The 24,313-nt window shown below is 38.6% G+C and overlaps 1 protein-coding gene across 2 annotated transcripts; it reads right to left on the bottom strand.

Annotated features, from left to right (window-relative positions):
• Positions 1 to 14,462: 14,462 nt before the first annotated feature.
• LOC143875584 (indole-3-pyruvate monooxygenase YUCCA2-like) lies at positions 14,463 to 20,348 on the bottom strand. 2 transcript variants are annotated; one of them, XM_077377179.1, is made up of 4 exons: positions 18,773 to 20,334; positions 17,691 to 17,939; positions 15,032 to 15,154; positions 14,463 to 14,742 (listed from the first exon to the last, which is right to left on the bottom strand). In XM_077377179.1, exons 1-4 carry the CDS (start codon positions 19,385 to 19,387, stop codon positions 14,545 to 14,547), a joined length of 1,185 nt encoding a protein of 394 aa, XP_077233294.1. In that variant the 5' UTR covers positions 19,388 to 20,334; the 3' UTR covers positions 14,463 to 14,544. The 2 variants fall into 2 exon arrangements, 1 of the variants encoding a protein (XP_077233294.1); XR_013250148.1 differs by having other exon boundaries at positions 14,605 to 14,742; positions 15,032 to 15,168; positions 18,773 to 20,348.
• Positions 20,349 to 24,313: the final 3,965 nt, after the last annotated feature.

Raw genomic sequence — 24,313 nt, 5'->3', positions numbered from 1 at the left:
TGTTTTGAGTTTGTCCCTTGCATGTTTGGCATATTCTGCACCTCTTCACATAACGCATTACATCTCGGTAAATGGTCGGCCAAAAATACTTTTCTTTCACTAGCAAAATAGTTTTGTCTATTCCAAAATGTCCTCCCAAACCTCCTGAATGTAGTTCTTTTATAACATACTCTCTAAGGGAGCATTTTGGAATGCAGAAGCGACTCCCCTTAAAGAGAAAATCATCTTGAAGAAGATAATCTCCATGCTTCCCTTCTTTGCAAAGCTTTCAAATTTCACCAAAGTCTTCAACATTAGCATACATGTCTCTAATGGTATCAAACCCTTCAAGTTGCACACTCACGGAATTAAGAAGAGCCACTCTTCTACTAAGAGCATCCGCCGCTTGATTGCACTTTCCGCTCTTAAGCTTTAACACAAAAGTATATTCTTGTAAAAAAGAAACTCACTTTGTATGTCTTCGATTTAGGCTTCTTTGATTGTTGATGTGCTTGAGAGCTTCATGATCGGAATTCAAAACAAACTTCCTTTGAACAAGATATGATCGCCAATGCCGAAGTGCTTGAACAATGGCATAAAATTCCGCATCATAGTTAGAGTACTTCTTTTTTGCTTCATTGAGTTTTTCACTAAAGAGGGCAATGGGATGACCTTCTTGGCTAAGTACTCCGCCAATGCCCACATGAGAGGCATCACAATCAACCTCGAACATCTTCTCAAAGTCCGGCAAAGCAAGCACAGGAGCACTAGACAACTTGCCCTTTATAAGTTGAAAACTCTTTTCGACCTCCATAGTCCACCTGAACCCATCTTTCTTCATGCAATCCGTCAAGGAGGCTGATATAGTGCTGAAATTTCTTATGAATCGGCGATAAAATGAGGCCAATCCATGAAAACTCCTCACTTCTTGCAAGCTCTTTGGAGTAGACCATTCTTGGACAACTTTGATCTTCTCATCATCCACTCTAATCCATGTTGAAGTCAAAACAAAGCCTAGGAAAGCTAGGCTAGTTGTCATGAAAGAACACTTTTTGAGGTTTACATAGAGTTTTTCACCTCTCAAAGTGGTTAGAATAACCTTCAAATGTTCTACATGCTCACTTTTATCATGACTATAAATAAGAATGTCATCAAAATAAACAACAACAAACTTTCCAATGAAAGGGCGAAGGACTTGATTCATTACCCACATGAAGGTACTTGGAGCATTGGAGAGACCAAATGGCATAACAAGCCACTCATATAAGCCTTCACATGTCTTGAAAGCGGTCTTCCATTCATCACCCGGCTTGATTCGAATTTGATGGTAGTCGCTTCTAAGATCAATCTTGGAAAATATCTTTGCACCGGCAAGCATGTCAAACATATCATCAATTCTTAGAATGGGAAACCGGTATTTGATAGTGATCCGATTTATAGCACGACTGTCAACACACATACGCCATGTTCCATCTTTCTTTGGAGTAAGTAATGCCGGCACCGTACAAGGGCTCATGCTTTCTTTGATGTAACACTTCTTCAACAACTCCATGACTTGCCTATTCAACTCTTCATGCTCTTTAGGACTCATACGGTAGTGAGCTTTGTTGGGAAGATTAGAACCGGGAATCAAATTAATTTGATGCTGAATGTCTCTTAAATGAGGGAGTCCTTAAATTCCTCCAAGAGAGGTTCTAACTCACTAGACACATTGAAGGACATTTTCAAATCTTTCGCCACTAGCATGTAAATGACTCCACTACTCTCACTTTCTCTTGCAAACATTGATGAAATGAGAAAATTACTACCCTCATCTTGTAAAGATTTGGGTGTCTTTTCCTCCTTACTAGGCAAAAGAACAATCTCCACTTTTCCCATTCGAAAGGCATATGTATTTTTACGACCATCATGGATAACATTTCTATTATATTACCATGGCCTTCCTAAGAGTATGTGACACACATCCATAGGGACAACATCACACCAAACTTGATCATGGTAATTCTTACCCATAGAAAATGAAACTAAACATCGTTTAGTAACTTTTACCTCATTACCCTTCTTAAACCATGCAATCCTATAGGGCTTTGGATGTGGTTCGGTTTTGAGCTTGAGCTTGTTCACCATGTCATGAGATACGATGTTCTCCAACTCCCACCATCGATCACAATGGTGCAAACCTTGTCATAAGATTTGCATTGAGTCTTGAAAATATTGGAACGGAGCCAATCATCATCGGATTCAACCTTTGATGTAGCAAGTGCTCTTTGGATCACCAAGTTTTTTCCTTCTTCGAGTTCAATTTCTTCATGTTGTATGTCATCTTCCTCATCATATATGGGCTGATTTGAATCATCAACAAAATTATCATCATTTTCTTCATCACCGAAGGCCACTACTTGCCTCTTTGGACAATCTTTGAAACGATGGCCAACTTGACCACACTTGAAACAAGCATTTGAATTGTTGGGGCGATTGAGCTGATTTCCAACTTGATGTGTAGGGGCTGATTTTGTAAAATTTTTGTTGAAATATTTGAACCTTGACTTTGTACCTCCACCATGTGAAGATTCACCTTTAGAAGAAGGATAGAGACTACGAACATCCACATACTTTTTAGCACCACGACGAGAAAGCTTGGCCTCCACCTTCAAGGCTAGTTGATAAGCATCATTGACGTTCAATGATCGATGCATTTCCACCTCATCACTAATGAAAAACTTCAAACCATTAACATACATTGCCACAAGTTGATCTTCACCCTCTTGAATATCATTACGAGCCATGAGTTTGTAGAATTCTTCGGTGTAGTCCAACGCACTCTTGATTCTTGGCGTAGGTTGTTGAATTGAGAAAAGATAATTTGGAAAAAATCCAATGAAGAAATTTCTCCTTAAGCCTTGACTTCATTTTCTCCCAAGAAGAGATCTTACGCTTTCCTTTGCGGATTCTCATCTCTTGAACCCTATCCCACAATGCTGAAGCGTAGCCACGAAGCCTTGTAGCCACAAGCTTCACACGTTGGCTTTCGGGTGTCTCCTTGTAATCAAAGAACTTCTCAATGGTACTAAGCCATTCAAGAAACTCTTCGGGTTGTAGACGACCATGGAACTCCGGCAAGTCAATCTTGACGGTGTTAAAATCACGATAGAACCTTCCCAACCTAGCCTCTTCACGAGGATTAGCGAAGGGATACATATCGGATTCATCACTAGATCCTCCATGGCTTGATCTACCACGCTCACTACGAGCCTCTTGGCGCTCAAGTCGCATGGTAAGTTGCTCAACTTGTCTTCGAAGTACTTGAAGTTCATCATCTCTTTCATCTCTCAAATCTTCCATCATTTGGTTACTACACCTTCCTCTACCTCTTCGTGCCGCCATGAAAATCAAATCGAAGCTAGCCCAAGAGAGTAACGTTGGCTCTGATACCAGATAATGCAGGTGCTTAAGAGGGAAGAAGAAGAGAAATTAGAAATCAATAACACAACTTAGAGAAGAAGAAGAAAATGGGAGCAAAGCTCAACCCAATTGATATTCCATCAATTACATAAGTTCATCAACATCCAAAATCCCCTCTAAAGATGGATTCTAACTCTTTAAATAAAAAAAAACCAAAGCAAATTCGTTCAAGCTCCTCCACTAGCTAGCTTAGGGACTAACATAACATTAATTGCATTGGAACTCACTAACTTTGACTGTTTTGGGAACCCACAGACACAGTCCACAAAAACTGTCATAACTTTCTACCCTTTTGTCTAATTTTCGAGCACAAGTACTTGTTGGAAACATCTCAAAGAGACCTACAACTTTGTAGTTTACTACATTCCATAATTATTCCATTTAGAGGTCCAAAAAAGAGGTTCAAAATGGGCCAGCAACATTACTGCAGGAATGCATCTTGGAACTCCACCAAAACCACCTAGGCATGACATGGCTGCCATGTTGGCACTGCATCAGGCCCACGTTGATTAGAGAGCTTAAAAGTCTTAGGTTTACTAGAATTTTTATTTTATTTTTTAATTTTTGCAATTTGTTTCACTTAGGATTTTATGTTTGACGAATTGTGATTTGGACGTCCAAGACGTAGCTTGGAATTACGAGAGTTAGAGAGTTTTTAGGAGTTAGAATTTTATTAGGAGTTTTTTTAGGAAGTTTAGTTTTATTTGGTAGTTTTAAAGAGAAGATGAAAAGTTGATTTTTTCCTATTTTTTAGGGATAGAGTTGGACGAGAGTTTTTATGGCTTCTTTTGATTATTTTTTCTAGTTTGAGTAGAATTAGGAAGTCTAGTTTGAGAAGATGAAAAGTTGATTAGTAAGGGTCTGCAAAAAAAAAAATGTTTCAAGATAGAGAGAGCTAAAGGGACGAGCTTTATAATTTTTCATACAAAACGGACCAAAACACTATTCTTACTCATTTTAAAATGTTCTATGGCCATGCCTCCCCTCTAACCACAAACTCATGTAACCTCGTTCAAAACAAATTAATTTTTGTAGACAAATATCTTCTCCCTATCACCAAGAAAGAAATTTGGGGAACAGTTAAAGTTTTATGAATGGCTCTCCAATGCTTGTAGACCTGATGGAATTAACGAAAAGTTTTACAAACAAAGTAAGAAATATTAGGTGACCCCGTGTCCAGACTATTCAAAATTCCTGAGCCTACATCCATAGACTAACCATCCAATTAGTCTCTACAATGTGGCATATTGTGTTCTAATCAATGTCCTAGGCCGAAGACTAAAACTGATCTACTTAACAAAATAATATATCCCCTCCAAGGTGCACTTGTTCCTGGAAAGCATATTGCCAACAATACTCTTAGTACCCTAAGAACTGTTGCTCACTTTTGTTTTGCCAAATGAATAAAGAAAAAGGATAACCATGGTCAAAAGAATGAATAAAGGACTAAATTTCAGCAGTGAATAAACCAAAAAACCTTGGATCTCATCTCCTTATCTGATTTTCCCCATGAAATCAAGACAATCCTCTCTTTCAAACCAACACTAAGCACATTCCTCTATTTGAACAATTTTTTTTTTTAATGGCTCTATTCGCACAATTTTTAAAGCATTTTTATATTATTTACTCCTTTTTTTTAATACACACATTTTACATATGTACACAGTCTACATGTTCTGGTTTGTATGCCTTTTGTTGTTTTTCCCTGAATTTTGGGGCTGCAAAGTATTATTCACTTGGCAGATAACTGATTAGTAATTATTTCCGTTTCTTCATCCATGAATCCGGGTGGAAACAACCGCCAATTGTTCAGCTTAAGTCACTGAGATCACAGATATAAAACTTCTCAAAACCAAATTCAGCTCGATCTCTCCACTCTAACCCATATTTAGTGATAATGTAGTAATAGTTTGACATATTTCTAAGTTTTGATCTTATTTTCCTAGATTTCTGCTTCTCTCAATTTGGCAGAGGAAAGTAAAGCACCAAAACTAAGTGCTGATTGCTAAGAGTATGTGGGATTTTGAGATGTATTTTTTATTTTCTTCGTCTCTCTCTCTCTCTCTCTCTCTCTCTAGACACACACACACACATAACATCTAAAGATTTTCTCATTCAAGTTCGAACTCTCTTTTTCTTCCTATTTCATACTGATTATTCTCTGTTACTGAGTCAATACATGGCCAAAGGCAGTTCTGTGAGTTTCTTTTTTTGTTCAAGTTCTTCTTTGCAGTATGGATGCTTTTGACTCTGTATTGGTACATTGTTGATGTTTCTGTCATACCATGCACCCATTTGTTTGCATAATTGGAAAAATAAAATTAAAATCTACTATAGCTAAACACACACACATATGGGATTTGCTAGGGACCATCGCAGAAGGCATGAACATCTCATGTCTGGGCTATTGCATGTGAGAGCAGCTACACAGGCTAAGATTCTGTCTTATTCATTTAATTCATCTGAGGTGGCTGCTCTCACATGCAACAGCTCAAGTGTGAAATGCTTTCTGCGATTGTCCCCAGCAAATCCCATATATGTATGTGTGTGTGCAACTAGGTATATTATAAGTTAGCTATAATAGATTTTAATTTTATTATTATCTATATGTATGTGTTTGTGTGTTTTTAATTATTATTTTTTTTAAAAAAAACATACATTGTTGCCTCTCAACGAACGAAACATTTACTGATTTATCTCCCACATTCTTCTCGCTGGAATTAAGAAATGCCACTTCTTTGAGAAGGTACTGATGCAGACGATCGTAGGAAGGATAGATACTTCACTTTGATACCGAATCTGATGTAGGATGGATCTGTAGAAAGGGCATTAGGCATCACACATTAAGAAATTAGCTTCACATCCATGGTTTGCAAGAAAACAAGAAAATATTATTTTCATTCATTCATCAATCCATCGTATTTCCAAGAAAAGTGCCACGAGGCTTACAATATCTAAGAAAAAGAAAGAACTAAAAGTTCTAAACCCTAAACAGATCTAACAGTTTTGGGCTAAAATACTCTAATGACTTAAAACTCTCCCACCTCACATTCCCGTAACGGGATTTGCTAGCATCCATTGCAGAAGGCATTTCACGGATGGCTTGATGCATGTGAGAGCAGCCACCTTGTGAATGAAGACAAATTCTGCTGAAAAGTGAGCATGTGTGGCTGCTCTCACATGCAACAGGCTATCCGCGAAATACCTTCTGAGATGGACGCTACAAATTTCTCACGTAATACATGTGGGGCCTATTTGAACCCTCGTAAATCAAATAAATAAATTGACATTGGTGGGAAATGATCGTGGTACCCTCCTATAACTTAAGGCACCCAAAAAAACACTAAAAATTAAACTAGGGCGCTAGGATGGTCTTCATCAGGCACTGTTCTACCTAAATTCTAATGATATATGTTGATGATCATATAACATATACCTCTGTCCTTTTCCCATCATGGATGTGGCCATTTTTCTAAGATCATCAACTTCATTATTTTTTTAATCAACCAGTTTTTTTGTGACTATGTTTACCATTTAATCCTTGCACTCACCATATCTGGGCAGAATCTATCTAACAACTGTAGAGGCAGATAGATAGCTCAATGGCTCCTTTAACCTCACTTTCAGATGATCATATATAGAACCGTGTCTATTGTTCATTATAGTCTCTAATTTGGCTGCCCTCTTTTTTTTCTGATTCATTCTCTGTTCTTGCATCCCTTAACTGTATTCAGATAGCTTATCCATTCAACAAGAGTCTTGAATATGCGTCCTCAATCTTTTTTTTATTTAAGTAATGAACAGTCTACTAGGTTAAGTGACTCGATCCATCCTGAATTAGACTCAAATTATACTCAGAAAGTCGTCAAAATTCTAACTTTATACATGAACATTTTCATCCGTGGGTCTCCACCAGGAGTTGCAATCTTGTTATTGCCTATAAATGTAGGCCTCTTGGCCGAGCCATGTAAAATCACTGTGTGAGCATCTTGTGGTTTGTTCCTTTTTACTTTGCTCTGTGATCTGATCCGTTTTTGCCTGTCGAATTTTTCTACACATCCTGCTTTTCATCTCTCTCTCTCTCTCCCTCTCATCTTATCTACCAAAAAAAGGACTTCAGTCCCATTCAAAATGGATCACGACAAACTCATAAATTTATACCCAAAAAGTACTCCGAAAAAGATCAGACCGATAAGGGATTTGAACGTGACCATGACATAGGTGGATCCATTGACACCGCTGCTAGTGCTTATTGCAGCAACCATCCCCTCACCTAGATGAAGCTTTTCAGGAATTACCAAACACTGGACCACAAAGAAAATGGGCAACATGGCCATTATGGTGTGGCATGAGAGAAGCAGGGTGGAGGCACGTGACCGATGGCGATTTCAATTTTTTTGATAGATGTACTCTCCATTAATCCTCCCGTATGTCCTACTCTTGAGAACCCATGTGGCTAATGCAGATCATGGCTGTAGTTTTTGTCAAATCCTGGGTTGGGTCGGGTTGAGACCAACCCCAGCCCAAACGCGAGGTAGAATTCTGTCAGCCCTAAACCGAGTCTCAGGTCGATGATGGTCAACCCTAACCCAACCTGCCTCTAAATTTCTCAACTCTAACCTGACATGATTAACCCATTTTTTTCCAACTAGAGTCAGGTTGTGTTGAACTCACCTCTAAATTTCTCAACTCTAACATGAACCGATTAACCCGTTTTTTTCCAAACAGGGGTCAGGTTGAGTCGGGTGGGGTTCAAGTTAGCCTAAGGCAAAAACCAAAAAATACAAGAAAAAGGGAAGTGATATATTCGCCTTTTTTTTTTGACAATCATGATAAAATTAGAGAACAGAGAGTAGGTCGGTTTGCCCAATGCCTCAACCCTAGCCCAACCTGAAATTAAATCAGATTGGCTTTCCCCAACCTTAACCCAACCCAACCCGAATCAAAATCAGGATGAGCCCCACCCAAGTTGCACCCCTGCTAAGGAGCAGGTTACTGTTGCAGTGGATCTTTGAGCATTATTGAAGTGTAAAACACTGTTTTAATAAGGAAAAGCTTATACTTTGTGGGGTTCTTTGATTCTTATTAAGCTTACCAGAATGACATCACTTGAAAGAAAAAACAAAAAAGGGTGAGAATGGTCATCTCAGTTTGCTATAAGGACTATGGAACAATGATTGAGAGGCGTCTTTGACTAGAAACCCGGACTTTGGAGGTTTAAGGGGATAGTGATGGAATTGCAGAGAGGAGGAATATGCTCCAGTGACAAGATCAACACAAAGCACTTTTGATCTCTTTGGCACGGACATTCTACAAGGTGTGGTGCAGTCATTTTCTTCATATTAATGTGTGGGCTCATTATCATCATCAACCTATGTCCTTTCCCGAAGAAACCAGCCCGACCAAACACTGAACAATCACCAATTAATATCCCCTCACCAAAATTTTCGTTCTTCCAAAAATCGGAATACGTTATTGCTTAGTGTGTTGTGCTAGGCTTCTCATTCTCGCTTGATTAAATGGGAAGAAAGGGATTAAAGAAAATCTTAGGAAGCTGACTCTAAGGCGGTATTTGTTTTGGATTTTGACAACTGAGTCCAATCATCGGTTTGGGACTAACAATCAGTTCTCAAAATCGAAAACAAACATGGCCTAATTTGCTCTGAAGAGTTTCATTTTTTAGCGGAAACAGACGGTGGAAATCAGGAAACGGGATTTACGGGTAGGGTAGCACGAGATTTTTGGAATTTTTACTTGTATCTATCTCGGCACCTAAAAAATGCTAGAGAATACCTTTTTAATAATGGTTGCCAAACACAACATTAGTTTTCTCCAAGGAATTTATATTGGATGATCCAAACCATTCATTTGCAAGGCCCCATCATAGATAGGGTGTGTACCAAAAATCAGCTCTATTGGATCATCCTAACCCCTCCAAAAGTGGAGGCAAAATTGGGCAGATTTATGGGCAAAAAGTGTCTATCCATTTTGCCCTCCACTTTTGGATGGGTTAGGATGATCCAATCAAGCTGATTTTTTGTACACACCTTATCTATGATGGGGCCTTTCAAATGAATGCTTTGGATCATCCTAACAATGTGGGCCCCTTATGTTTTGTGAGTGCCACCTCATATAAGCCATATGAGGTTAACCCCTCTCTCTCTCTCTCTCTCTCTCTCTCTCTCTCTATATATATATATATATATATATATATATATATATATATATATATATGAGAAAACGGTTTCTACACACTAGCTTAAAATACAGTGGAAGCCCACATTGTTTGGGTGATCCAAACCATTCATTTGATTGGCCCTCACATAGATAGAGTGTCCACAAAAATCAGCTCCATAGGATCATCCCAACCCTTCGAACCGTGGAGGCGAAAAATGGACAGATTTGTGAAGGTTTATACACGTCCATTTTACCTCCACAAATCATAGGGTTGGGATGATCCTATAAAGCTGATTTTTTATGGACACCCTATCTATGTGAGGGCCAATCAAATGAATGGTTTGGATCACCCAAACAATGTGGGCTTCCACTGTATTTTAAGCTAGTGTATAGATAACTTATCTACACATGTGTGTAGAGACCGTTCTCTCTCTCTCTCTCTCTCTCTCTCTCTCTCTCTCTCTCTCTCTCTCTCTCTCTCTCTCTATATATATATATATATATATATATATATATATATATATATATATATATATATATATATATATATATACACACACACACACACACACATATGTGTAGAGAGTTCTCTACACACTAGCTTAAAATACAGTGGGGGCCCACATTGTTTGGGTGATCCAAGCCATCCATTTTAAAGGCCCTCACATAGATAGAGTGTCTACAAAAAATCAGATCCATAGGATCATCCCAACCCTACGATTTGTGGAGGTAAAATGGATGTCTTTAAACCTTCACAAATTAGTTCAGTTTTTGCCTCCAAAGTTCGAATGGTTAGGATGATCCTATGGATCTGATTTTTTGTGGACACCCTATCTATGAGAGGGCCTTAAAAATGAATGGTTTGGATCACCCAAATAATATGGCCCCCACTGTATTTTAAGCTAGTGTGTAGATAGCTTATCTACACATGTGTGTAGGAACCGTTCTCTCATATATATATATATATATATATATATGAGGAATAATATTGTGCGGCGACCGCACCTAAGCTTAGGTGTTGTCGAGGGCCCAAACACATGGGTCCCACATTTTTTGTCCTGATCAAAACCATTCATTTGCAAGGCCCCGTCATAAATAGGGTGTGTACAAAAAATTAGGTCCATTGGATCATCCTAACCCCTCCAAAAGTTGAGGGCAAAAATGGGTAGATTTGTGGCAAACGGTGTCTGTCCATTTTGACCTCCACAAATGGATGGGTTAGGATGATCCTATGGAGCTGATTTTTTGTACATACCCCATCTATGTAAAGGCCTTTCAAATGAATGCTTTGGATCATCCTAACAATGTGGGCTCACATGAGTTTGGGGCCCTCGACCGTACCTAAGCTTGGTGCGGTCTCTCTCTCTCTCTCTCTCTCTCTCTCTCTCTCTCTCTCTCTCTCTCTCTCTCTCTCTATATATATATATATATATATATATATATATATATATATATATATATGAGAAAACGGTTCCTACACATATGTGTAGATAAGTTATCTACACACTAGCTTAAAATACAGTGGGGGCCACATTATTTGGGTGATCCAAACCATTCATTTTTAAGGCCCTCACATAGATAGGGTGTCCATAAAAAATCAGATCCATAGGATCATCCTAACCATTCGAACTGTGGAGGCAAAAAATTGACTAATTTGTGAAGGTTTAAAGACATCCATTTTACCTCCACAAATCGTATGGATCTGATTTTTTGTAGACACCCTATCTATGTGAGGGCCTTTAAAATGGATGGCTTGGATCACCCAAACAATGTGGGCCTCCACTGTATTTTAAGCTAGTGTGTAGAGAACTCTCTACACATATGTGTAGGAACCGTTCTCTCTCTCTCTCTCTCTCTATATATATATATATATATATATATATATATATATATATATATATATATGCATGTATGTTGGGTACTCTGTTCTTTTGGATTGTGAGCATTGAGTATGTAAAATTGGGTCGAGGGATTGCTGATTATCTCCATGAAATCCCTTGTGCTTATTGCTCATAGTAGAAGTTGATTAATTTCTCTTCCCTAGATATAGGCAATCTTTGTCAATGTTAGGTACCTTACCGATATGCTAAAAGCTCCAGAGCTGATGGAACGTGTTAGGCAAGGCCCTTTAAACCTGTCCCATACCAGGCTAGGTCTCACCCAGTCCCATACCTGGGTGGGCCCCCACTCAGGACCGTATCATACCACCACGCTTCCGAATCCGCCGTCCTCGACGACCCACTCTGTGACGGCTTTCACTCTGGCCTTTCCAGGTAGCCATTTTCACAGGTCGCCCCTTCCGTGACTCGAACATGAGACGTGGTGGCTGCTCTAATACCAAATGTTAGGTACCTTACCGATACGATAAAAGCTCCAGAGCTGATGGAACGCGTTAGGCAAGGCCCTTTAAACATGTCCCATACCAGGCTGGGTCCCACCCAGTCTCATACCTAGGCAGGCCCCCACTCAGGACCGTAACATCAAACCACTCCAACTGGTGTCTTCATTGTGTGGCTTATGATTTGTTTACTATTTCTATCGTGTATGCTTCCCATGGATTATAAACATTTTCAATAACACTCTTTAATTTATAAATGCAGTTAATATTTTTAAAACTTGGAATCTATATTCTATTCACGTCGACGCTTAAAATAATCATAGGTTGTATTTTGCAGCAAGTTTATCAGGGTTGGTGCATACCCGGAAGCACATCACCTGCCAATGTATACTAGGATATTTCCTTTAAATATGTCATAAAAAGTCAAAATTTAGCCTACCTGTTTGGTGGATTTGGGAAAAAAAAAGTTCTTAGAGGATTTTATCATAAATTAAAGGTCCATCTACGTAAATAAAGAATAGGTTTGGTTTAAGTAATCTTTTTTCATGTGTAAAAAAAAGCAAGAAAATTTAGAAATAATTTTCCTTTCCAAACTTTCAAATAAAGGGAAATGATTTCAACATAAACATTTTTGATACAAGACGCTCATATTTGTTGTCTTTCAGCATTTAAAGAGCTTTAAAAGGGTTTTTACGGTTCCCAAAAAGCATTTACGTGGCAATTAAATACTAAATGGCAAGATACATGAGCGCATGTATCAAAACATAGTTGTGCTGAAATCATTTCCCTAAATATATCATAGATTGATTAAAGAGAAATGATAAAGTCGCCCCTTTCTTTACATGGGACAGCCAACTACAGTGTACGTGGCAATCAAGCCCGTTGAATCCTTCCCACGTGAAGTAAATCAGCCCCTTTGCAGTCATAGATACACCAGGGGTGGCTGCCCAAGTTATTAAAAAAAAAAAAGGGGGGGGGGGGGTGTGTGTGTGTGTGTGTGGGTGGAGGGGTGTTTGGTGGCGGATGTATCAGTTCTCTTGATTAAAGGTAGGTATAAATGACTTTTTTTTTTGTTTTTTGGATACAGATATCAGTGACTTCTAGATTGGCTTTTGCTAAGCAATATAAGCCTAGAGAAAGCTTTTGGTACACATATGGGTGATGCGTTTGGAGAATCAATTGACCACTCCATAGCTTTATAGATATTGGAAGGATCTTTTCTTTCTTTTTCTGAGATGTGAGTAAATAAAGTTTGGGGGACCATACCACTTGCCACTAGGTTTTCAACCCATAACTGCGACCACACTACTCAACTGTTTTTCAGAGTGGGCCGCCTCAGCGAGTGCGAAGAGACATTGCAGAACCCAACAAAAAAAAATTGTTCTACTTTCTCCATCTTAAACATCTGCGTGCTTTGGAGTTCTCTATTTCTTCTAAGAAATGGGTTTTATGTGGGTCCTCCGATAGCGACTAAATCCATTCTCCAGTCAAGGAGGTTAGCATATATAGTACTGGAGGCTGAATTAAGCTAGCATCCTTGGGGTTTCTAAGTTAGTGTTTCAAAACTCGGACTCAGACAATAACTCGGCCAAGGTAAAAGGGGCTCAACCCAGGTGAGTCAATGATTAATGGGGTCAGTTTTTCAGCTCATAAGTCAAAGGAGTTTTGATTGATTTGATAGAACAAAATTTGGGCTCGGACACAACTCGACCAAGATAAATCCGAGTAAACTCGGTCAAGTTGAATATTGACTCAAAGTGTTCTAAAATAGTGGGTTCGAAATGCTGAATTGATGAGCCAATGACGGACGTGGTCGGTTTTTCAGTAACTCATGAGTAAAGGAGTTTTGTTTGACTTGATAGATCAAAACTTGGACTTGGAGGACAACCCGCAGAAGTTAAAATCGAATCAACTTGGTCAAGTTGAAGATTGACTCGAAGAGTTCTAAACACTGGATGTGAAATACTTAATGTGTTGAGTTGGGTGTCTTGAATTCAAACCTGATTAAGGTCTGAAATATTGTGTGCTACCCGGATAAGGCCTGTTTATTTGGTAATGTGTGAGCTATGTCCGGCCCGATTATGTGTTTTCAGCCCGATAAGACTAACTTATGGTCCTCTTTATGTAAAGGGGCTTTTAGGGCTTATTTCGTATTCGGGTCTTGGAAAGAGGGTTGAGAGCTCAAAAGGGGGGCAAGGGTGTGCTAGAGTTTCTAGTGGGTTTTGGCCGGTGAGAGAAACTGATCTTCTTGTGTAATCTTTGAATCTTATACTGTATTTTTCTCGTCGCTTCTGCCGTGGAGTAGGCTTTGCCGAACCACATAAATCTTTATGTCTTTTGTGTGATTGCTTGTGTTTGTTGTTTCGTTTTGCTTTGCCATTGAAATCTCATATTGCATAAGAAGAGGGGTTTTAATAACATAATGTTATCTCTCTCTTTTTTTACGGGTAAGCTGGGGTTAGGCAGATCCCTACCAGGATAATAAAACTATAGAAAGATGATACAATAGCAGGAACACGACCACTGACCAACCCTTAGAACAATGTTATAAAAAAAACATGGATTCAAAATACATTATGTCATTTAATCTACAACTCTAATCCCAGATGCATGGTCTCAGAATTCCATTGGCATGCAATGTCTTCTGCAACTCTCTTGGCGTCCATGGAAGCTCCTAACAACCCTCGCTTTGTAAATCCTACGGTGTATAGTCCTTTCCCACCCTTCCAACTGTTTGGGAATGGCACTTTCGGAAACCCGTCTTGCTTGCTGAAGAAATCTCCCTCCTTTCAAAAACCAATATCCAGGGAAAAAATTCTCATTAATATACATCCATTGTACATATATGCATATATATTACACATAACTGTGAGAACAAAAAAAATTATTGAAATTAAGCACTTTTCTCTTTTATTTAATTATCTTGTTCTAAAACATTCAAAACTCAGATTTTTGAAATATCCTTGATTATATTTCTACCGATAAGGTTTGTATTTTCCCAGATAAACATGCTTACCTTTTCCTTAATATAATGTGAAAAAATAAATTTAATGTTGGAAGATTTTTGAATTTTACCTTGAGCCATGAAGGTACATTGCTTTTGTAACCAGTTGCTAGGATTATGGAGTCGAATTCCTCCACTGTTCCATCTACAAATTCTGCTTCTTTTCCTTTGAACCGCTGTATACCAGGAACCACCTGAGGAGTACAATCTAGAATTGAAGGCATGCAATAAGATGGATCAGGTTGGTTTTAGGCCTCATAGTCTAAACACTATTAGGACTTGGATTTGTTTCTAAAGGCGCCTAACGGCCACTTGAGTGTTGGGATTGTGTCTCGTCTCATGAAATATTACTGGGTCCCATCCTAATTTGACTTGCATTTTTTTATTTTTTTTTTGGAAAAGGAATTTCACTTGCATTTCCGTAAGAGAAGTGTCACTTTTGGAGGTTTCCTTATTTGAATAGGGAACAAAGAGGGTCTTTGACAGCTTCTAAACCGTGGAGTTTCTCCTTTGTTAGGTAGATCAGGAGGGGAAGAGAGATGGAGACTTAATTACGTTCTAATCTTAATCTTAATGTAAGGTATTGTTATAGTTTGTGTGAGGTGAGAAGAGAAACAAAAGGCTTAGGGATCTAAGGTTCGATTGGACGTGCTTTTGGGTTTGATCTTCTTAGGTTGCGACTTGCGAGCATAGAGCATATAAGGATTGTGATTATGGTTTAATCCTTTTGTAATCTCTTGTGCTTGTTGCTCATTGTGAAAGATGAGTTCTTTTCCGTGGATGTAGGCACAGTTTCCAAATGATGTATACCTTTCATATATGTTTACATCTTTATCATCTTTCTATTACTTCACGCTTCAATTTTTACCCTTCATTTATTTTATACAAAGTAGTATTAGGGCCCGTTAGGATACCTGATATTTTGTATTTGGATTTGGAATTGAGTTTTGAATACAAAATGAATAGATCAGCCAGCTCATGTTGAGGGAGACAGAAAGGGAAGGGGGTACTTCCTAGTGGAGGGGAGAGGTTGAAGAGCAAAGAGGGTGAGGGAAACTGCCAGATCTGTGGATTTCCAATTACTTATTTCCACAGCATATTTGGAAATCTAATTGTTTTCACTCTCAGTCGCTGATTTGGAAATCCAAGGATTCGATCCGGATCCAAATCACAACGCAAAATGGGCTGCAAATGTGAGAAATCCAAATCAAAATCTTCTCAGCATGGATGCTGGCCCTTAGAGTTGTTGGAACAATCCAATCAGAGAACAATAGCTGAGGTAAAAATCTTATTCAAAATATTATTATTGGAGGTGGAGTTTTGTAATTTATCTACAATGTCATATTGTTTTTTTACTCAATCTAAGGTTGTTTATATTGAACTGTGTATGGAGTTTATGCTTGTCTTTCCGGAATTTTCTTTTTTGTGTGGGACGACAGACTTTATAGAGTATGGTTTAGAGGCATTGGGTGATCAAGATGGTCAGCTAGAAGGTAGAGTGCACAAAGTGGCAAGGCCGTGTGTAGGATCACTTTAGCAATTAAAGCAAAGACAGATGTGATAATTGAGTTTCTAGGGTGAAGACAATGGTAAGAGATTAGTTCCTACTAGTGGGGAGAATGAATCAAGTTGCCCCTCCAGAGTTGACTAGGTGAGTTGACTCCGAGTGGCTACACATGTGTATTGGCCATATTGATCAAATCAGATAGAGTCAGGATGATGATGATTCGATTATGTGTAGCTGGTGCTTCAGAATGTCAATAGTGATTTGTGGGACAACAGATTGCTAGAGACGCTTATTGAAAATTTTGAGGTCGTTAGGAAACTAGCTAGGGTAGAGATTGTTAGGATCGTGGTTTCCCACAAGACATTAGTAGGACTCATCCTAGTTTGAGCATGATTTCTCTTTTGGAGCTTGTTAATTTTAGTAGGAAACGAAGATGTCTTGGACGGTTTTCAGACTGTGGAGTTTCTATTCTGTGTATCATAGTTTGATTAGTAAGGAAATATAGAAACTTAGGTCAACCTGTCTCCATAAGATATTGTTATACCTTGTGTGAGGTGACAAGAGAAATAAAAAAGGCAAGGGCGTGTGGGAAGCAGAAGGAGGTTCACTTAGAAGTCAGGTGCACTTTTGGGTTTGATCTTCATGAGTCATGAGCAAGCAACATATAAGGATCAGGTTAAATATTTAATGCCTTTGTAATCTCTTACACTTACTGTTCATAATAGAAGATGTGTTCTCTCCCAATAAATAGGCAATGTTGTCAAACGACGTACCTGCTGTATTTGTGTTTCTGTTTGCATCTTTATTATCTTTTCATTACTTTGCATATAATCTGTTCGTTTTTTGCCCGTCTTATTCTTCTACACCAAGTAATGGAACAAAACTAACAAAGATAAATACCTTGATCATGATAACTTACCAACTTCTCCAATAGCTTAAGCTGTTGGAGAAAGGCGTTATTTTATCTTTTATACTTTAACACTCCTCCGCACGTGTGGCCCACTTGGCAAACACGTGGCACATGTTGTCCCACTTTGGGCTGACCATCACATGTGGATTTTTGCTATCCGGGAGGTTTGAACTCGAGACCATGATAACTTTGCCTCTGATACCATGATAACTTTCCAACTTCTCCAGAAGCTGTTGGAGAAAGGCGTTATTTTATCTTTTATACTTTAACAGATCATTCATCACTCAATGCCATTAAAAAAAAGGAATAATACCTTGATTTGGCCGGTCTTGATTTTGGCAAGAGTCCCATTCTCTAGAACCGGGGTCTTTCCTGTCGTATTCTTCAGTTCAAGGGGTCCAATTTCTGGTCTTTTGAGCCCAAATCGGCCTGTATCTCCCAAAATCAACCATGAACAGAAGAGGAGGAAACTATCAACCAGTTGTAGAGGGAACCATTTGAGCAACCACATTGAAAGACCAAAGGTTGATATTCCAAGTATATCTCTAGGCAAAATATGCAACTGCAAGACGACAAAAGATAACAAAAAGGAAAACCCACACCATAATGAGATTTTGTACTAAAAATCCAGTATTAGTGTTAAAGATATGAACCTCCAAAGAATTAAAAGATTGAAAGGAAAAGCAAATATTAACAAGAATAGTGTGAGATACAAATACATCATATCCGCCCAATCACCCACATAATAAACAATAAGGTTTTGAAAATGAATAATAAGAAATATTGGAAATGATATTTTCCCATAAAAAGTGCTTCCCGTATGAAAAAGGAGAGAAAACAGGTAAAAAAGAGAGAAGAAAGGACCACATCATGGAATGGAAAGGAAGAAGAGATTAAAGTGGAATTAGTTGTTTGCGACAACAAAAATCCGAAACTATAGAAAAGGAAGATCGTAGGTTGTAAAGTGTTAAACTCATGTGCTCCGGAGAAAGAGAGGAGAAATACCACAAGAAAAATCCAAAACCCACATGATGGAAACAAATCAACAGGAACAAACAAGGTGGAAAATAAAACATAGAGAAAATCCATATTGAACTCCCTATAGGCACACACAAAGAAAACAAAAAACAATTGTAAGGAGTCGCATCATGCAAGAGGTTATTAAGGTTAAAAAATATGAAATCCCAACACAAGGAATTATTGAAAGATTTTCCCGTAACAAAGCAACCTTTGGTGACAAAGCTAGAAAGCCATTTAAGTGAAAACATTAGATAGGAAGAAGGAAGCCAAAGAAAACTAATTCAGATAGAAATAAAGAACCATAGCACGAAACAAGATAGAAAGAGCATGAACTAATAAAATAATTAGGGCAAAAAGAAGAAAATAATAAGTTACCTTATCTCTAACAACTATGGAAGCTTGAGCACAGCTATTACATAAATCCAAGCAAATCTCCATGCCTGAATTCCCACACCCCACAACCAAAACCTTCTCTCCTTTAAAATCAGCCCCATTTGAATACATACTCGTATGCAAAACCCGTCCTCGAAAATCCAAAATTCCAGCAATCTCCGGCAAAATGGCCTCTGCATTCTCTCCTGTGGCCACAATAAGCCACCGGGAAACAAATTCGGACTCATTAGCTCTGACCCGCCAGAACCCAATGCTCGGATCATACTCGGCCCATCGGACCTCCTCCCCAAATATGGGCTTGATCGAAAAGTGTTCCACATAAGAGTCTAGATAGCTTACGAACTGCTCTTTTGTGGGGTATGTGGGAAATCCAGGTGGGAAAGGCATTAGAGGGAGCTCACAAAATTTCTTAGGAAGATGAAGCCTTAAACGATCATACGTTTTAAGTTTCCATAGTGAAGCTATGCATTGTTCTCTCTCGAGAATAAGAGATGGAACACCTTTTTCTTTAAGACATGCTGCCGTGGCCAGGCCGGACGGTCCGGCTCCTATAATCAGCGGTCCGGGAACCAAAACAATCTTTAACTTTGACTTCATCCTTTTATAGAGCACTCAATTGCTGGTGCCAAAACTTGCACTTGTTTTGACTTCATCCTTACGAAGTGATCAAGCCAGTTGGGCTTAATTTCAAGAATAATGGATAGGTTTTGGTTTTCCTATGTGAAATTGAGTTGATGTAAATAGGATTGGAAAGACACCCTCCCAAATAGTTCAGAGAGGAGAAACAAGCAAATCAGTGCAAGTGAAAACAATAACCATGAAAAGAAGGATGTATTTGAAAGAGTGTTTAAAAATGAGAACGCGGCCGGAGAAAAATCCTGGGTCTACTCGGCACGGACCCGGACAAGAACGCGGTTGAGTATTCGCGGTCACAACTCGGGAGAGTCAAAAGAGTTTTTATTGAACTGTAGGGCAAAAATTGAAATGCGGTCAAGGGAAACAGGAGTCGACTCGGGGCAGTCCACAGTGACGTGACGTGACGTGGGTGAGTTTTAAAACTATGATTTGAACATCTGTTCCAGGTTCTTGCTATGAATTTTTAAGTCTCAAATTGAGCAAAACAAGGTGGAAAGAGTTGAAAGAATCGATTTGAAGTACGAAAGTTGAGTGGATATCTGATGGACTAGATGTGGGTTTTTGTTTCTTAAGGCATCAAGATAAAAATCCCAAGGATTTCTTCAGTTTCAGAAGCAGAAACGTACCCATATAAATAGCAGAAGTTGAAAGAGTTTGAATTAGTGTGGCTTCTTGAAAGTGGTGAAGAAGACGTATTGCAAAAGAAAGCTTCAAGACACAAAGTCCTTAGGTCTTGGCACTATCTTTGAAAAAAAAAAAAGAGGGCGAAAAGAAAAAAAACATCTCTCAAACTGTTCTTTCCAAATGAAAATGAAAATAACTGATCCACAAAGAAAATGTAGTTCTCATTACCCAAATAAAGTTGGATTTGGATGTTCAAGAGAAAACTAATTAGGCTACATGCATTCTATTGCTTATCTTTCACCCTCCGGGTATGGGGAGCTTAATGTTCACCATTCTAGAAAGACCAATTTAACCTTAGGCCATGTTAGACCATGGGGAGTTTTTTCCATGAAATATTAATTCATGGGAGATGGAAATAATTGAGAGGCCAAGTGTGAAGAGATGGGGCGAAGTGGCTGAAAAAACATGGAAAACAAAAACTCTATTTAGTTTTTCTTTTCCCTGTTTTCCATGTCACTTTGCACTAGCTTCTCACTAATGCCCTCTCAATTCCTCCCTCACCGACTCTCCCTACCCTTCTCTCAATACTTGGTAAGCTAATATTCCATGAAAAAAAAATTAATTGTTGCCAAGCATGGCCTTAATGTTCGCCTTGGTAGAAAGACCAATTTACCCCCACAACATTCAGTGTGTGGCTGCTATTCACGTGGCAGGTGCGTGTCAATTTCTGTGTTTAAATAGTGAATAGCATGACACAACATATTTTGGGTGATGATAAATTCGCACCCCTTGTAGGATAATTCGCACCCACCTTTAAACGTCAAAAAGCATTAAAGTTTGCCACATACTCTCCTTCAAAGGGGTGCGAATTTATCATCGCCCATATTTTCCTGTATTTTCTCTCAAAAACACATTTATTATCACCACGTGCCGTGCCCAGGTGGGGGCACTAAATCTCACCCCTTAAACAAGGTCCAAAGGATGGCGAGGGTGGCACGGGGCAAAATGCTATATTCTACCTAACTACTAATTTTCACCTTTGCTAAAAAGACTGTCAGCCCATGTGATTCACAACTCACATGGGCATTTTTCATGGGAATCAAGGGGTAAATGGTCATTTTGTCCATCATAATAATCCACACATTCAATGGGTCTGCTGTCACCTTCCAGTGGAAAGATACTAAAACCTGGGAAGCCTTGAGATGTCCAGCTTCTTTGTCTCTCTATTAGATTGAACTCTTTTAGTTATCTTGTCATCAAGCTCTTTCTTTGCTCATTTTTCACGTATGTGAATGTATGGCAAGCTAGGGTTTAAGGAGAGCCCACCAGACTATGCTTGATAACTGGAGAACAAAGGCAATGCAAAGATCAAGTTACATCAATATACAGTGTAACAGACAACACACCATCAAAACAACCTTAAATGCAACAGATAAAGAATTTCAAGTCCTTCACACTGTTTAAAATGAACTCGGAAGAGAACTTGACCAATGAAAGGAGTGGACTCTAACGAATAATTAATTGATGCGGCTAAAGTTTCATTAACTGGAGTGAGGCAAAAGGGTTTTTGATTGACTGGCAAAATTCAACCCTAAAAAAAGGGGCCACACATGAGGAGTGAGTAATTGGTAGTTTCACATGGTATCAGAGCAATTGCCTATGTTCAAAACTCACAACTCCATATTAAAAGTACACTCGTAAAGACAACTGAAAAGAGGGGCCACATGTCCCAAGTGTATGGCCAACCCAGAAAAAGAAGAGCCACATGGTATCGGAGTAAAGGTCCTCAGTTCAAAGCTCCTTGATATTAAAATTCATATGTAATGACCAACCCTAAAAAAGAGGGGACACACATGAGTAGTGTTGAAGTATAAAAGAAAATGGCTCCTTGGAAAGAAAATACAGGGTAATTTTGTTTTACATTCTTGTCAAACAAAATACAGGGTAATTAGAATTGCAAACATCAGCAGTTAGTGTATAATCTAGGATCAGAATCAGTGGAATCATGGCTCCTTGGAAAGAAAGCTCAGGCAATGCAAAAATCAATGAAAGTTCAATTCAGGGTAGCAATCTAACAAATCAGTGGAATCATGGCTCCTTGGAAAGAGATTTCAATGTATGTGAGGAGGAGCAAGTGGTCATACAATCTCTACTGTACATGTGGCCACTTGTACAGTGATTCAGCGTCGTAGGGGAGCAATCTAACTGATCAATGAAATCATGGCCTCCCAGAAAGAGATTTAAATATGTGAGGAGGAAAATTATACGACATACGTTCTCCACTGTACATGTTGCCATGTGTACAGTGATCAAGATCATGCAGTGGGACCTATTGTAGATCGTAGGCGGCTGAAAAGATTCATCGGCTAGATGATACTAGCCATCCCATCAATGGGCTTTTGAATGTTTGTGTTTAGACTCTTGCCCATTTCTGGTTTTGATTGTCCATTTGCCTATCACCGATTGGACAGTTAAGATTTGTGATCTATCTCATCTTGGTTTATGGGTCATCCAGCTGAGAAAGCTATCATGGAGCAAGTTCCTCTTCAATATTCTTATATTCTTCTCTTCCTCTGCTAAAATTGACTGCTCTCTCAAGCTCAAATTTTTATCTTTCTCTCTTGTAAAGTTACAGTATAAAACAGATTACAGCCAAGATGACTGGATTATTGGAGTGTTCGTATCATTTTATGGATCCCATATTTTTCCAATTATTGAATCAGCAGCTGAACAAAAAATTCCAGAGTTTCATGTTGCACTAGATGAAATCAACAGAATTTTTTCCTGTTATTATTATGGAAATGATATCAGCACTCCCTTGTTTTAATGATCATATTCATCTCTTCATTTAACACTTTCATTTTAAAAGGATGTCAAATTTCGCAATAAGTTGCCAACAATTAATTAAGGAAGTGTTTAATAAAATGAGGAGTGCATAACATAATTACCATATAAAACTTCTCTAAATTAACGCTAGGGATTGTAGACCCCGTTCCTTCTCCGTAGGTGATAAATACTAGAATTTTAGTACAGTATTACTGAATATTTATGGTAACAGAATGATGATCTCCTGATTGATCTTTGTTTATGAGATTAGTGAAATGGGTCCAATAACTGAAAAAAACCGTCGGTCAAAGTAGACTATGAATCAAGCAACTTTGAGTTTGTAACATGTGCTTACTATGCCTATACTAAGCGGTATAGTTGTTAACCCATGACTCGTCTTGTGACTCGATTTCTTAATTTTATGACTCGTACTTGTAAGAGTTTTTTACTATAACATAAATTTAGTTGAAAAAATATAATTAAATATCAAAAGATGAGGCATGTAAAAAATATAACCCAATAGCACAAAGATAGATTGCTAAGCCAAAAATATAAATAACTATATGCTTGTAATTTGCAGGCACAAAAATAATTAAGTTCAAAGTTCCAACTTTCAAATTTTCAACCATCGAAAAAGAAAGCCTAGGCCCAGCGACTCGACTCGTAAGAGTCTTATTTTTTCAATCTGACTCGACTCGGAAGTTGACTCGTACAACTACAACTCGTAAGAGTTTGACAATCTGCGAGTCACCCATGCGACTCGCCTAAAAAGCCTAGTGACTCGACTCGAGAGATGACTTGTACGACTCGTGAGAGTTTGATAACTATAGGGCGCTTGATTATTGAATCTCATATTTTTTTAAGTCGGTGTCTTTGGACATAAAATGGGTGTGAAACAAGTATTACACCCAATTGCATCAAAAGAAACAGAGCCTTAAAATGAGTGTAAAATTTTGTCAAAAGAAGCCACATTTGGTGGCCATTAAAACGTTTTCCATGGAATGATAGTTTCAACAGTGGTGGAGGGGGGGAGAGAGACAGAGAATGAGAGCGTTGAGAGGACATGAGTGATGAGGGAGTGAGAAGTGGCTAAAATTAGGGAAAATAAATTTTTTTGTAACAGTAGGAAAAATAAAATTCTACTCAAAATAGAGCTTTGTTTTCCCTAATTTTCAGCCAAGTGAAAAAATAGGCCTAAGATTTGTTCTACGGCACGTTGAAAAACAAAGGAGCCTTAAAGGAGTTTCGGATCCTCATTCTGATGTTTTTACCTCATGTTTTTACACGAACATAAAACAAATTTTACGTCCATATTTACTATGGGTTAAGTTACCCCTTCTAGGTCTTAATGTGTAGGCCGGGCCTTACGCTTTAGGTACCAATGTGCATCTGAAAAAGCAAAGCCTGCACTAAGAGTGGTCCGAATTGCCAGCACCA

This window comes from Tasmannia lanceolata, unplaced genomic scaffold (assembly GCF_043159265.1).
Source record: "Tasmannia lanceolata isolate RefF3 unplaced genomic scaffold, GAP_Taslan_0.1 ptg000004l, whole genome shotgun sequence".
NCBI lineage: Eukaryota > Viridiplantae > Streptophyta > Magnoliopsida > Canellales > Winteraceae > Tasmannia > Tasmannia lanceolata.
This window is presented reverse-complemented; position numbering and strand designations above follow the sequence as displayed.

Bases quoted from the DNA above. Each gene is read 5' to 3' on its own strand.
- LOC143875584 (XM_077377179.1), bottom strand. From the start codon at position 19,387: ATGAAGTCAAAGTTAAAGATTGTTTTGGTTCCCGGACCGCTGATTATA. The intron at 17,940-18,772 runs GTAACTTATTAT...GTCGTCTTGCAG, and splicing joins CCATAGTTGTTAGAGATAAG to TTGCATATTTTGCCTAGAGA. The intron at 15,155-17,690 runs GTATTATTCCTT...TGTACTCCTCAG, and splicing joins TCAAGACCGGCCAAATCAAG to GTGGTTCCTGGTATACAGCG.